The sequence below is a fragment of the Panicum hallii genome, chromosome 6 (genome assembly GCF_002211085.1).
Source record: "Panicum hallii strain FIL2 chromosome 6, PHallii_v3.1, whole genome shotgun sequence".
NCBI lineage: Eukaryota > Viridiplantae > Streptophyta > Magnoliopsida > Poales > Poaceae > Panicum > Panicum hallii.
This window is the reverse complement of record NC_038047.1, coordinates 4,027,648-4,042,834: the sequence shown is the minus strand read 5'-3', so window position 1 is coordinate 4,042,834 and position 15,187 is coordinate 4,027,648. Positions and strand designations below refer to the sequence as shown.

General features: G+C 39.9%; 1 protein-coding gene and 1 long non-coding RNA gene across 2 annotated transcripts; one reads left to right on the top strand and one right to left on the bottom strand.

The window, feature by feature from the left end:
- Window positions 1-161: 161 nt before the first annotated feature.
- On the bottom strand, window positions 162-3,310 carry LOC112896519 (ELKS/Rab6-interacting/CAST family member 1-like). The gene is made up of 2 exons (XM_025964518.1): window positions 3,077-3,310; window positions 162-1,868 (listed from the first exon to the last, which is right to left on the bottom strand). Exons 1-2 carry the CDS (start codon window positions 3,278-3,280, stop codon window positions 462-464), a joined length of 1,611 nt encoding a protein of 536 aa, XP_025820303.1. The 5' UTR covers window positions 3,281-3,310; the 3' UTR covers window positions 162-461.
- A 53-nt stretch (window positions 3,311-3,363) lies between these two features.
- Window positions 3,364-4,165, top strand: LOC112896529. Its single transcript, XR_003229493.1, has 2 exons — window positions 3,364-3,501; window positions 3,649-4,165. It is a non-coding gene; the product is annotated as an uncharacterized LOC112896529 (long non-coding RNA).
- Window positions 4,166-15,187: the final 11,022 nt, after the last annotated feature.

The window sequence follows — 15,187 nt, the reverse complement described above, 5'->3', positions numbered from 1 at the left end:
GAAGCCGTAGCTGTAATTTATAATTTTGAGGTACATGTTGTTTGTGTGGGTATGGGGCTGCTGGGGCTATGGACTCTCAACGCTTGCTTCCAGGAACCATAGCGTGCAGCACGAGTTTACAATGCTGGGAAGAGAAAATGGAACAATGTTACCCAAATTCATGAAGAACCAAACGCAAAATTTCTTTTGTCAATAGGAAAATAAGATATGAAAACAATATACTCTTAGCGTTTTCTCAGAACAAAACCAATTCATAGTATTATAGAAATAAGCTATCTGCTGCTATGAGCTATAAATTGACCACTATATTGTCTCAGCTACTATCTGCCTTCATCTTTTCTGTGATGGAATTTGCCTTCATTTTTTTCATAGCATTTCAACATACAGAAAGGCATTGCTCTTCTTGTCTCTGAATATCCAGGAGGTTCTCTTCAGCCTTTTGGGGCTCCGAAAACTTAGTTTCAGATTGATGTTGCATCTGTCGCCCTCTGTTTAGCAACTTCTCCACCAACATTAGTATCTTCAGTATCAGCCATCTTCTTCTTTTTGGATTTAGACTTTTTCTTCTTCTGCTTCCTGTTTTGCTGTTTTGCCTCATCATTGTTCAGTGGCATATTAATGCTGGGCTTCACATCAGCAGCACCAGCCATCCTTTGCACAACCTTTTCTGATGAGTTATGGCCAGCATGATCTAAGCTAGCTTTGGAGGTCTTCTCCAAGGAACCGTTAGTGTTGTTCTTCTTGGTTTCCTTGGAAAGTTTAGCATTTTCCTTCTCCAGCAGTCTATTGTATCGAACCCTATCACTGTCCTGATCTAGGGAGTTCCCAGACTGTCCAATGCCGTCCAGATCGTTGGTCATGAACTTCTTGTTCCTTCGAGGGGATCCAGATTTTTTTGAACGACTTTCTCCATAAATATCATCAAAATCTATATCGTCATCAAAATCATTTAAGTTTCCTTGTATGCCATCATCTTCCATATTAGCCATGAACTTCACTAGCTTTTCTTCTAGAGATCTGTCTTTTGAGCTCTTACTTTCAACTACTATGGTATTAGCTGGTCTCTTTTCTTCAGTCTTGGCACTTTCTACTACTGTGGTATTGGCAGGCCTCTTTTCTGCAGGCTTGGCACTGTCTACTACTGTGGTATTGGCAGGCCTCTTTGCTTCAAGCTTGGCACTTTCTATTACTGTGGTATTGGTAGGTCTCTTTTCTTCAGGCTTGGCACTTTCTACTACTGTGGTATTGCCAGATCTCTTTTCTTCAGATTTGACAGGAATAGCCACACTGCTTGAGTTCATAGACTTTCTTACTACCACAGTGTTAGGTGTTGTGCTAGTATTGTTCGTTTGCACAGGAGTGCTCTTACTATGCACATCTACTCTGTCTATTTTCTTGAAATCTTGGAACCTAGTCTTGATCTCTTCAAGTTCAGCCTCCTTCCGCTGCAGGATTTCCATCAGAGCTGCCATCTGGTCAGGGTTTGAACCTATGGCTTTCTCTTCCATTTGCCTGATACGGCTGTCTTTCTCCTTGAGAACTGCTTCCAATTCTTTTTGAGTGTTCGTAGCATTTGTGGTCTTCTCGTCCATTTGTCTGATGTGTCTGTCTTTCTCCGTGAGAGTTGCCTCCAGTTCTCTTCGAGCCTTCTTAAGATTTGTGGCTGCCTCTTCCATTAGGTTGATGCGGTTGTCTTTCTCTGCGAGAGCTGCTTCCATTTCTTTTTGAGTCTTCTTAAGATTTGCAACTGTGGCTTCCAGACCCTTGAGCTTTGTTTTCTGCTCTATTTTCTGAGTTCTAAGTGAAGTGGTTGTGGCTTTCATTTCTTCCAACTTCCTCTTCATCTCTCTGTTAAATGCCTTCTCTTTCTGGAAAAATGATGTGCCAACATCCAGTTAGGTATCTTGAATTTTACGCACATCTGTGTGCCACAAAACATGGTCTCATAGATAGAGCATTGTAATAGAGGAGAAAATGCATACGTGCTCTATCTGTTTAGACATAACAAACATATATTACTTCATTGCAGCAAGCCTCAATAGTAAATTCAGAGATGTTTAGGTTTTGGAATTCTACTTGGGAAAGTTGTTGCTCCATTCACCAAGTTAAAACTGGAAAACGTAGCAGCTTTTAAGAAATGTGATGGTTATGGATTTTAAAGACAATCACCTGTGATTAACGAGTTTCCCTCATCTTGTAATAGGGGACAAATGCGTACATGCTCTATCTGTTTGTAGACATAACAAACATATATTGCTCCATTGCAGCAAACCTCAATAGTAAATTCAGAGATGTTTAGGTTTTGGAACTCTACTTGGGAAGTTGTTGCTCCATACGCCAAGTTAAAACTGGAAAACTAGCAGCTTTTGAGAAATGTGATGGCTATGGATTTTAAAGACAATCACCTCATCACCTGTGATTAACGAGTTTCCCTCATCTTGGTTATGTTTATCATTAATTTTGCTTGTCTGTTCGACATTGAACTATAAATGCTATTTTTGGAAATAGGTTATTGTGAGATTAGTGCATTACTCTTGATTTACAATGCTTTATTGTACCGAAAATTGATTCTTTCCAAAATAGTTTGGAACCTAAATTGATACTTTTATCGGACACAGAGAAGATCTGCATGTTATTTCATGAAAGAAGAATAGTGAAATGACTCAAACCCACTTAAAATTGATACTGGCATAATGTTCTATCTGGTATATACTCAAGAGAACAAAATTGACCATGCTGTGGTTTTAGATTGACAAAACCCTGTATTGGAAGGTAATGCAAATACTGAAGCATCAGTTACCTATATGATCGATATGCCAGTGCAAAGTTTTCAATTGCTTTTAATGTTCAGTTATACCTTAAAGTGTGCTATTTTCCTTTAGTGTGATGTCACATTATCTTTTTTTTTTTGTCTGGTCTCCTACCTGCAAATGATAGCAGGTAATTCCTGCTCATGATTTGCTTCTTTCTCTTTTAACAATCTTGTTTGCTGCATTGTTTCTTGAAAAAACAAACTGGATCCAAGAAAATGGCCAGTGCAGGTATCTGGAGTAGAGGCTGTGATCAATGACCATACCTGGAGGAGGATCCGCAGGGAGACAAGCTGCCGGTCACGTTCCTGGAGACGTCCGGCAAAGATGCGCTGCTCCCTCACCTTTTGCAGGACGACGATGCTCAGCACGCCGGCTGCAAGGGCCAGCAGCAGCAGGAACGCGTAGGGGAGCTTCCTTCCTGCGTTGGCCATGGCGTAACCCTTTGATCGATACTTGCTCCCATCCATCTCTCCTACCTATGCACAACTCGCTTGCTCTTGTTCACCTTAACACCCTTCCTTCCCCTGCTTCCTTGAAGGATCCTGGCCTTGTTTGCTGCCGGAATGTGAATAAGCTGGAGCTACAGCTTTTTCCTTGGGTTTCCTGAGTTTGGGAATGGCAGGGCTTTCCAGAGTTTCTTGTGCATGGAGGTCACTGGTCAGGAGGGAAACACAGCTGAGCCTCTGAGGTGATGCTCTACACTACTCATCTGCCAATGCACATGATCTTGAAGTACTAGCCTATTTTGTTTTTAAATTCTGAGCCATGGAATCAATCAACTAGATGACAATGCAGCATTGACTTGCACTTACTGGAAGAGGATTTTTGACTGCAGGGGAGAAGTGGCTACTGACAACCGAGAACTGCAACTGTACATGCTCTGGACGGTCCGATCACCCATCAGACGGTCCAGGCCGAGCGCCCTGGAGGTTGGAGCTTGCACAAGAGATTACCGGACCGACAGTTCCACGGTTTAATCAGATCACCGAGTTCTAAAGTCAACATCGATGTAAGGCTGCAATTAATGAGAGGAGATTCTTCTATGCTTGTTTCTCAGATCTCCAGGCAGAGATGGCCTCAGGATGAGTAATCTATTCATGGAGCCGCAGCACGGTTAGTGCTCCACCACGCAGGATCCAATATCCTAGACCTCAGGGCTCCATCAAACGGCGTGTGAAAACGCTAACTAAAGTCCAAGTGGGATTGCCAAGGACGAAGACGGTACACTTGGTGGTACTAGCTTACAGCCATGTGATTGCGGTGAAAAAACAAAAACTTTTTTACTTGTGACGAGGAGATTGATGACGCCATGACTAGAGGAAGAAGAAGCACCTGTTATGTTTGTTTTTTCAGACTGGGAGTGCATAGATTACAGAGTAACAGGTTGATGTAGTGTTCATGCAAAGAAAGAGGAAGAAACAAGAAATGGTGATGAGTTGTGACTTGTGAACTGTGAACACAACCAACGGCAGGTGAGCGTTGATGGGCTTCACGTCGAAGCCTACCTCAACTGAAGACCTGATGACATGCCATCAACATTCCTTGCTGGTTGCAGCCATTATGAAGCGTATTACGCTGTCGGCAGGAACTGCTGCCTTATTCTCAAAGGAAATGGACAGACATGAGGCTTATTTGCGCGGCGGCTAGTATCATTTTAATTTGTTACCATATATTATCAAGAAAATATGTTACCAATTATTATCAAGAAAATATTTTTCGAACATTATCAAGAAAATATTGAAGTCTAAGTGTCTAATAAGGCAATAAGCCAACGGTTAACATCTGCATAGCAAAATAATGCCATGTCTGTGATTACAATCTAGCATTGAAGATGGGCGTGCTACTTATCTCTGTAGCCAACATGGTTCCACACTCGCCGACTGCCACGCTCGTCACACCTCTGCATCTTGCCTCACCGGCATACACGCATTTGTTTGGTTTTTTTAGATTCACAAAGTTTGCTATACATCTAAATATAACGGCCTACATTTTGGAACGGAGGGAGTACTATGTTCATCCAAAAAAGTACAATTCTAAGTTTGACATGAGTCAACTTTCTTAAGTTAGATTAAGTTTATAGAAAATATTATCAATGTTTATAGCTAAAAAATATATTATGAAATATACTTCATGGTAAATCTAATTATAATTATTTAGTATCATAAATAATATTATTTTTATATATATTTAGTTAAAGTTGAGATAAATTGATTCAGTAGAAAACTAGAAGTACATTCTTTTTTGACAGAAAAAGTACTAGCTAATTTCAAAGGTTCGATTTTGAAAAATTCAAAAGTCAGATGACTCATAGAATCGAGAATCGAGAATCCAGCTAATTCTGGATTCTCAATTCTAAATTTTAGGAATCATCCGATTTTTGGATTTCATAAAATCAAGCCTTTAAAATCGGTGAGAAGCTGAAATAAACAGGGCCTATAGTTTTCAGCCATAAGCTCGTAGGGTGAACCGATTGCTGCTCGCCAAGCGGTGAACGTGCTGACCCGCACGGCCGGCTCCATCAGCGATCAACCTCGCCGGCGTTCAGCTGATGGGCAGAGCTGACTTTGGGTCACTAACTTTGTCTCCAAACACGTTCTCAGGGTATGCATGCATGCTCGTCCGATCCCTGGACATACGCCTGCCCTGTGCAACTGTCTGCGTGTTCTGTGTGCGTGTGCAATTAGCTGTGCTGCACTTTCTAGGGCACCTTCTCTAAAAGTGTTTTTTACCACTTTAATATCTACTGTATAATATAGATTACTGAAAGAAAAGTAAAATGCGGCGATGATAGGGAGGGTGGCAAAGGTTTCGATCACCTGACTTTTAACCTTTTTTTTATGAATTACATTACATGTCTGATTGGAAGGGACTGCATCACAGGTAGGTCTTCCTACGCGTCCCTGGAATTGTCAGCCGGGAATTTGGTATTGTTTTTTCTTCTTTTTCTAAAAAGAAACGCGCACAATATCGCCACTCGTTTAAAACGTGTGCTACCAGGAGCTAGAAATTCTCGGTCGCGGTCAGTCGTCATCACACTTTGACCTCTGAGTCTCTGACTCTGTGTAAGGGTGTGTGATTCAAGTCAGACATCTCCCAGTTCCTTGGGTGCCAAGCTGCCTGCACACGAATCTTCCTCGATCCCTCCTGCCTGCCTGATCACCAATTCACTCTCTCCTACCTGCTACAAATAGCTCTTCACCAGGCGGCTCTGCATCAGAAGCAAGCAAGCAACATTAGCAACCTGATTCGTCCTTAATCAGAAGACGCAGCAATTTAAGGCGACAAACTAGTTAACTAGTAGTCTCTGTGCTCTGCCAGCCGCCAACTAGCTGCAGCAATGGCGTACGAGGCAGCTGCGGCCGTCGCTCTACGAGACCATCTCCGCCATGGAGGAGAGAAGGGCGGCGCGAGAAGCCATGGCCGGCCGAAGCAGGTGGAGGAAGGGAAAGTGGTGATGAGGTGCGGCGTTCTCAGGATTGTCAAACGCATCCTCCCGATCTCCAGGGAGTCAGGGTCAGGGAAGAAATATTCTGTCAAATTGTAACATTAGCATTTGTCTTCAGAAACAAATTAGCATTCAAGAGGTCTTTGTACATGTTTCCTTTTGATGGCTGAGCTAGTAAACCGGATGGCTCTGCTGCTGTTCGTTTTATGCTAAAGCTATTCTTAATAGAAAAAAAAATCATATCATTGCAGATTTTGAAAAAGAAAATATTTCAGTGCAAACGAACAAGTGAACAACATCCTGCACTGCCCGCCGCTCCTCCACACACTAATCGAGCTGCGCCACCTCTTGCACTCGCTCGGTCACCACCAAGCAAGGCCGGCCATCCGGCTCGCTCGCCGTTGAGGCCTCGTCTCCCAGTGCTCTGCTTCTCTAACCTGCCTCTCTGCTCAGCTGGTTGCTCTGATCCAACTCACCAACTGGAACGCAAAGACAGGCAGCAAGGCAGGGGAAGAAGTAAGAGCACTAGAGAAGCGACCAGAAATTTTATTGCTGGTTCCTACATACAAGTGCAGCAGATAGCGGGCGATGTAGCAGACGCTAAGTTTCAGTTGTAGTATTTAAAAGAGCACATAAAACTCTACGTAATACTGTATATATTATGACATCCTCCAATAAAAAATTATAGTTTAGAAGCATAACATGTATGTATAACAAGTCCACAAAACAACGCATTCTTAAGATTGAAAAATTAGACTTTCAAGAAATAATATGCCATTAAGGAGCACTATAGGGCTAACTATAGAAAGAGGCTCATACATCGGTCTTGTGAGGGCTGTAACGGTTTGAGAAGCACCATAGGGGGCACTAAGTTTCAGTGTGAGATGCTCTGTTTTTTTACCGCTAGATTTATCATTAGCATGTGAACCATCAGTATAGCTATTACAGGTGCAAATGCAGCTGCTAATAAAAGATTTTTTTTATCTTTGATCATTTTGGTAGCATCATTCTTTGCACTAATATGTGAAGCAACACAAGATCTTTTTTCCATTTATCTAGAAAAGAAAAGGCTAGTGCAACTTCTCGGTACCTTTTGAAGTGTACATATAAGGAGGGGCCAAACATAGAATCCCACATATAGGCTCACACGAGATGGAAGTTAGGGAAGATATTAAAGGACTTTAGCCCTTGCGGAGCGAAAGAGTGTACGTACCTACCCCTGCCCAAGATCTAATCCTAGGGATAAATGAGTAATAACCCATTCAGGAGGTGAATGACTTAGCAACCGCGAGCATTCACTCATCGTCGCAGCTAAGCGATGCTAGATTGCATGATTTGTTTTTTCCCTAAGAAGAGAAGACGCTAGGACGACTAGCGAAAGTTCAAGTCATGAATTTAGTAGTGTTGTGGATTTACTAGCTGTAGCAAATAAATAGCAAAATTATGATATATCGTGGTTATGTTCAATATGTCAACTTTTATAATTTTCAATGTTGCATTAAAGACAATAATAGATGTCACTAACATATTTATCATTTAATCAAACAATTATCAAAGCAAAGGAAAGTTAGACTATGATCCCCTACTGCAATGCTGGCACAATTAGAATCAGCACATGTCGACAAAAAGAAATCTATCTTGAGTAAGTGATTTTCCTAACACATGTAATTAAAATTTAATGCGATAGTATATATAGATAAATACTACATTAAAAAATATAATGAACACTCATGTTAATTGATTTTTGGATAAATTACATTGTACATGTTCCTAATCGAATTTACATAATAGTGTCTATCGTCGTTGGAGCATGTATGACCTTTGGTTATGCTACGCTGATAGCATTGTTGTTCAATTTTACATGAAGCGCAACATGAAAAGAATTATAGTTACAATATGTCAAAGGCACGTCGATCTTTGGCAGGTAAGATCCAACCTTGTCAATCACAGAGTTTAAAGTGAAGTTTAAACTATAGGACGTCTAGCCTAGTCAATCATAGATATAAAATATCACGTTGATTAGGAGTAAATAATTTTCTAGTAAAACTAAATGTTATTACTTTATAACAACAATGAGGGTAAAGTGTTTGTCACTGAAAATAGAGTTATTCTTGAGAAGGAGATTTCCCTCTTAAAGAGGAGGATATTACAACTCGAAGTTCATAAAAATGTTTCTACTCTCCCTACCGAGTTGCAACAGGATGACAGGTAAGTTTACCTATGAGATTGTTGTGCCTGAACATGAAGATCAATGAGTGCAAGCCGCACACCAGATACACAGGCATTACTGATTATGGGGTTGCACGAGATCTTGTTAATAGACAACAAAGAGTCTAAGAACTACACAAAAGCAATGATGGGACCGAAGTCTGAGAGATGGCTTGAAACCATGTCATCCGAGATGGAGTCCGTGAATTAAAACTAAGCTTGGACCTAATTGACCCACCCAACAAGGTTCGAGTTAAGTGTTTTTTCAAGAAAGAACTAGACACCCGTAGAAATTTTCACATATATAAGGCACAATTGGTGACAAAAAATTTCTATTAGACTCAAGGTGTTAGTCATGATGAGACGTTTTCTCTACCACTATGCCAAAATATATCCATATTTATAGTAATTATCGTGTATTAGACTATGAGATATGATAAATGGACATCATTCGTTAATGTTTTGCTCGATACAAAATTAAATAAGGATGTGTATACAACACGAGTTCTTTTTTATCCATAAACACTAGAAAAGTTTTTAGTTTTTTTAAGTTTATATATGGTCTAAAACAGGTACTTTGGAGTTGGAATCTTTGTTTTGACAAGGTGGTCAAATCGTTTAGCTTCTCTAAGAACAAACAAGTGCCTAGTGTTCATAAGAAGGCTAGTGGGAATGCACTTACGTTGTTGGTCTTGTATGTGGATGACATGCTATTGATCATGAATGTTTTTCCCCTTTTGGAGGATGTGAAGTCTTAATTGAGAGAGTTTCTCTATGAAGGACCTTGCAGAGGCATCCTACATTTTGGACATACAGATCTACAGAGTCAATCTAAAAGGTTAACTGCATTAAACCAAAGCAGGTGCATTGATAAATGTTGAAATGGTTCAAGATGGATGAGTCCAAGAAAAGATTCTTACCTATATCACATGGAGTAACCTTGAGGAAGAGTCAGATCATGCGTGCACTTCACGAGAAGTGCCATATGCTTTGGTGATTGGCTCCATCATTTACACCATGTTGTGCACGTAACCAGATGTTTCGTAGTCTCTCCATCTCATAAAAAAGTGCAATCCTAGTATTTGAAAAAAATCTCATAAAAGAGTACTATCCTAGAAATTGGACAGCAACTATTGCCTAATTAAGTGGTCAGATTTGATTTACATGCTAAGATTAACTTCTGATCATAATTTTAGAAAATCTATTTACTTACGTGTGCTCAATAAATAACGGTACGGAGGATGGAAGTAGTATACACTAAGTGTCGGGAGCATGTACAATCTAACTCATGTTGAGCATTGCATGTGTAAGTAGGTGGTAACGTTTGTAATGCTTTAAGATATGGTATGGAAAATCCCAATATCAGCACTCAATTCAACAACATTTTAAGAACACGATTCCAGTTCAATTGAACAACATCAGTGAGCACCTACAAAACGGTTTAGGCAAACACATAGAATTTTTTCTTCTTTGCAAAATTAAGCTAGGCGTCTACGTACTGAAAGGTACACACACGACAAGGACGTGCGTTTATTTCTACATCGATCATCAATACGCAACATTTTGTTCAGTTTCATCCTTCATTACCTACAAGCTCATCTACACGTATTTGCTTGCTCGAGCGATTGGAGGCCATATATACTTTATCAGCGTGGCAAATCGCAGTGCAGTTCAGCTACATCTTCTCCGCAACTTTAGGCCCCTACCCTGTTGCAAACCTCTGAAAGCAATGCGCCTTTGCATTGGGTCCTCCATGCCACAGCTAAGCCAGTCAACTACTGAAAGGTGCAGGACATGCAAAGTGAATGTGGACGCATTCTATCACTTCGGGGAGTGACATTGCGATCCCTCCTTTAGCTACAAGCTCTTCACACCTTCACTACTAAAAAAGGGCTCACATATTTTTAGAGGTGGGTGTGGTACACAATTTTTTGACGAAATATGCACACACTTGCATCACCCGAGATTCGAACCGCATACCTCAAGCCTCGCATATACGTTCCTTTCCACCACACTGCACAATCACCTATGACTCTATATGATATGCTATTCTTTTATATTACTCTAAAACTGATTTGTAGGCACCCTCCCCTAAAAATATTTTTCTATTTTATTCCAAAATTTCATTTAAATATTTATATATAGCAAAATAAATAAAAAAGTAAAACTTCTACACTATAATTATTGTGAATTGTAGATAAAAAATACGCCAAGTATGTTTCAGTATATATAAAGGTTAAGATTGTGGAATCCTCAAATTATGACTTGAGTTGCACGAGATACTATATAGTCATAGCTATTAGACAACTTATAATAATTTTTTGAATAATTAAATAATCTTAAATAAAAAAGTTATCAACTGTAAAATTGTAGGTCTCGTCAATCTCTCAATTTTAATAAAAAGTTTGACTTCATCCAAGATCATATGAAAAAGTTATAAATTTTTTTACTTTTAGGGGCGGGTGACGCCATCACCCGCCCTTGGAAATGGTCAAAAATGAGTTTCTAGGGACGGGTGATGGCGTCACCCGCCCCTAAAAATGGTGGTCATTTCCAGGGATGGGTGACGCCATCACCCGTCTCTAAAAATATATTTCTAGAGACGGATGAATTGCTACAGTAACCCTACTCTATTTGTAAGAGCCATAGAAAAATAGGACGCCTCTCTGAATCATTTTTTAAGTAGTGCTTAAAGCTCCATGAGGAACCAAAGGCCGGCAAATCTGTCCGTCATCAGCGTTATCCTGTTATACGCTCTTCAGAACTTTATGCCGGCAAATAAGTTATCAGTGTCATTCCTTTATATATATTCTTCAGAACTTCAGGCCGGCAAATCAGTCATCAGCGTTATTCAGTTATATATTCTTCAAAACCTTAGGACCCTAGCTAGCTTCTGAAAGCAATGTGCCTTTGTGTGTTGGTCCCTCCTCCATTTGTGGGTGTAGCTCAAAGTGGCAGCCAGTATATGCCCTGTCCATGCAAGAACGAAAGGGGAAGGTGGGGGCAGAGATGACATGCTTGCACATTGACAGTGGCTGCTGCATTTGCTGCCTCTCCTTTCTTTGGCCAAATTATTGCCTTGTGAGTGGAAGAAAAGGATTTTCCTGTGTAGCTGCAGGAGGGCATGCACTGTTTGAGTTTTCTTTGCAATTGCAAGCAAAGTCTTACATGATATTTTTTTATCTCCAGTCTTACATGATTTTTTTTTTATCTCCAGTCTTGCATGATCTTGATTTGCAGCAGACTGAAGTTGTTAGTTCTAGAGCTACTAGGTAGCTGGCTCGCCATCTGATCCAACTGGGAAACTGTGTGGGAAAAAAAAACTTTGATCCTGCTAGCTTGGCCTCGCATGCATATCTGTCCATGATGTCGCCTTCATACCTTTACATGCATTCCATTAAGAAAACACATCCGGGTTGATTTGATTCGTGATGTTAAACAAACGGTGTCAGTGTTCTTCCGAGCAGTCAAAAGGTTGGCCTTGCATTAGCTTGAGTTGTGCACGAAATGTCTTCTCTGCAAGGATCATTCTTAACTAACAAAGGCAGAGCTTTCGCAAAGGATAAAGTATTGTATATGCACATGCATGGCACTGATGAGGCTGTCCAGAACCTGCGTGTCCCTCTTGAAACCTGATGCCTCCTAGGATCAATACATTGCAGCATGACCACGTGTTGTGTTATCGGCTAATCCGAACAATTATTCACTGTGTAACGAATTAATGATGTTTATAGTCTTGAACATGAGGTTGAACTGTGTTTCTTCTTATTATGGAATTATTACAAAATTAGGTTTAAAGGTTTCCGTGAAGCGGAAAAGTAACAGTTGGAAGGAGACATGTCACTTGGGAACTTTGGAAGATGTCATCTATACAAGGTGGCCTCTTGGGCATACCAGGAATCGTCCCATGGAGCAGCCAATAGGCAGATTCCATTCGCCGCGGCAGCTGCGCACATGGAGTCGTCGCCCATGAGCCGAGCAAGGAGCAGCCAATAGGCAATGGGTTTATGCCGCATCTAGTCATCCTCATTTCAATCACTATACGCTTGCAAATGAGATATCCAGCATTATCCTAAGACCTAAATGATATGCTTAACTATAACTTGTTCTTGCCCTCTTTTGATTAGAAGGTAGAGCACGTATTATCATGCATACTGCGCTCGTTGCATATTACTTTTGATCCTAATTGAGACAAAGCGACTAATTTTTTTTTAACAAATGCAAAAGGAGGATTTGAGGGTCCCAAGAGTGACTCACCAAACTTCACTAGGTTTGATTTTTGCAAAGTAAAATCTCTTTTTTTTTCCGTCGCAGAAGGAAACACTGGTTGATCTTGGCTGGTTCATAGCTCCGTATATGAGTCGAAATTCGACTACGTCTTTTAAATTGAAATGATTTTATCTTTTTTTTTCAGGTTGAATGATCATGATCTCAAATATATAGTGCTGTTATTCAGTTGCGCAAGGATTCAAGTTGAAGTATCGAACCTATATGGTTTCCTACAAAATCTCTCGATTCCAAACAAGTTACACAAGATACAATTAATTGCAGAAGGAGCTCTATTGCCACATTATATAGTAAGAATGGCTGCATTCCAAATGGGACCTTGGGGGATGGGGATCTCAACTTCTAAACTCTAGCAAGTTTCATGGTTGGAAAAAAAAAGAAACTCTAGCAGCTTGCAAGTAACATTTGTGGTATATATGCACACATCATATAGCATATACACATTTTTTGAGGGTTTTTTTTAGGGTGTAATTTTTTTTTCAACTCTGACGTGAGAATATTGGCCGTCCACCATTGCCCTTGCGAAATGGCGCCTCCTGAGACGTTCTTGCTTCTGGAAGTGCCAATACAACTTTTCCCTTGGTCCCATGCATTTTTTTTCCTTTTGTTAACGTCACACTGACAAGCTGGCGGAGCTCCTTTTTGTGTCAATCAAGTACTTTATTAACTTTGGCACTTGTATTGTTGCCTAAATCGGCATTAGGTCCGGCAGCAAAAATAGTAATGGTCTACTACTGGCTGACGCTTTTCTCATTTTTTTATTCAATACCAGTAGCTCTAGTTTCTCTCAATTTGCGATGCGGGATCCTAAGCAAACATTGGAGGATAATGCAACATGGGATGCCATACAAAAATTTTCAAACATATATAGTTCTCCAAAAACACGTCGATATTGATGGTTGGATAGTTGTAGTAATGTACGAAGTTTAGATGTCAAAAACCTTGGCTGAGAAAACCAGCTCGAATCTAAATAACTAAGGCTATCCATAAAAGGGTACATTACAAACTTAAGGAAAATAAGACTTCTCCAAGGAACAATCCAAGCAAAAGAAACTGTTGATTTTCGAAGAAATAAACCACTCCTCTTCAAAAGATAATAAAGATAGTGCTGAATGTGATGTATGAAGCACATTTTAGATGATCCAGCAATTGAGAACTGAGACAGCGCAAGATTGCTTAATTTGATTTTATATAAAAGAGCTTAATTAACATAATAGTCCTTGCTAATAATTTGGTTAATCCTTTTGCTTGCTTTATCTCTGAGTATATGCTTTAATTAGGTCACTAAAGATTCTCATCTTCTTTGGGGCCTTCGGAGGAAAAGAGAAGGCTTTGTCGCATGCCATCCACCAACTAATGCTCCAACAACACTAAGTATGTAACTAGATCGCAGATCTCTATCACATTTTTTAGAGGCTTCACTACTCTTGAGATGTTATTTATTGTACTTAATAGTACATAGTACAAAATGATGGTAATTTGTTTCTCACACAAGTTCTACTGTGAAATTCCTTCAAAGTCTTCTTTTTCTAAAAGACCATTCCTTCAATTCTTTGCTTGCAAATGTCTCACCAAGTTGATTATTTCATAGTTCTCATGATTAGAGGCCTCAAAGAGTTAGGTAAAACAATTCTATCACTATCTACACTGCTAATATGTAACGTTATTAACTTCGCATGCAACTCCATCGAGAAAGCAAATTAAACATGGATGAAGAAGCCAAGCAACATCATTGGACTGATAGGCTGGGAAAAAGCATGCGTGCAAACGTGTAAGGATTCCTCTTTGGGTCTAGGGGGGACAATCCAGAGAACGGATGCTCCATCACGCATCAACAAGTAGGTGAATGAATCTAGTTACTCCTTCCATGATTTTTAATTGGATTTCATCATGCGTCCTAACTCTATCTTCGTCAGAAACTTAAGATCTTTATGGAGACAGTGTACCTCCATGGGAGTATCTGCAGCTCAAATTCTAATATTTTACCTTAGCTGATTGCTTGTTCATAATCCTAGAATGATTGCAACAATGTGTATTTGCAACATGGATTAGTTGTTAGCATACCTCTTTGGTGTTTACATTTTAGAGGAGGAAACTGCTTTACTCTGATTTTTCTCTTTGTAAACTTTGTGATATCTTTTCTGAATCTTGCATGTACGGCTTTTCCTGAGTCTTTTTTCTGCCTAATCAGCATGTATTGATATGCATGTCATGTCTATGCAATTTTGTATTTATCAAGTGCCATAAGTAAATCCAGGCTACTTTGCTTGCATGCATGACTGCTAATGCTACTTGAAAGCATGCCTTTTATCAAACTTTTACAGCTCAAAGTTACCGTCTTTCTGGTATGCATGAACCCCAGATTCTCTTTTCTACCTCTCATGTAGTTAGATGATCATGTATGTCAGCATATATGCTCTTGATTAGTTTAGTA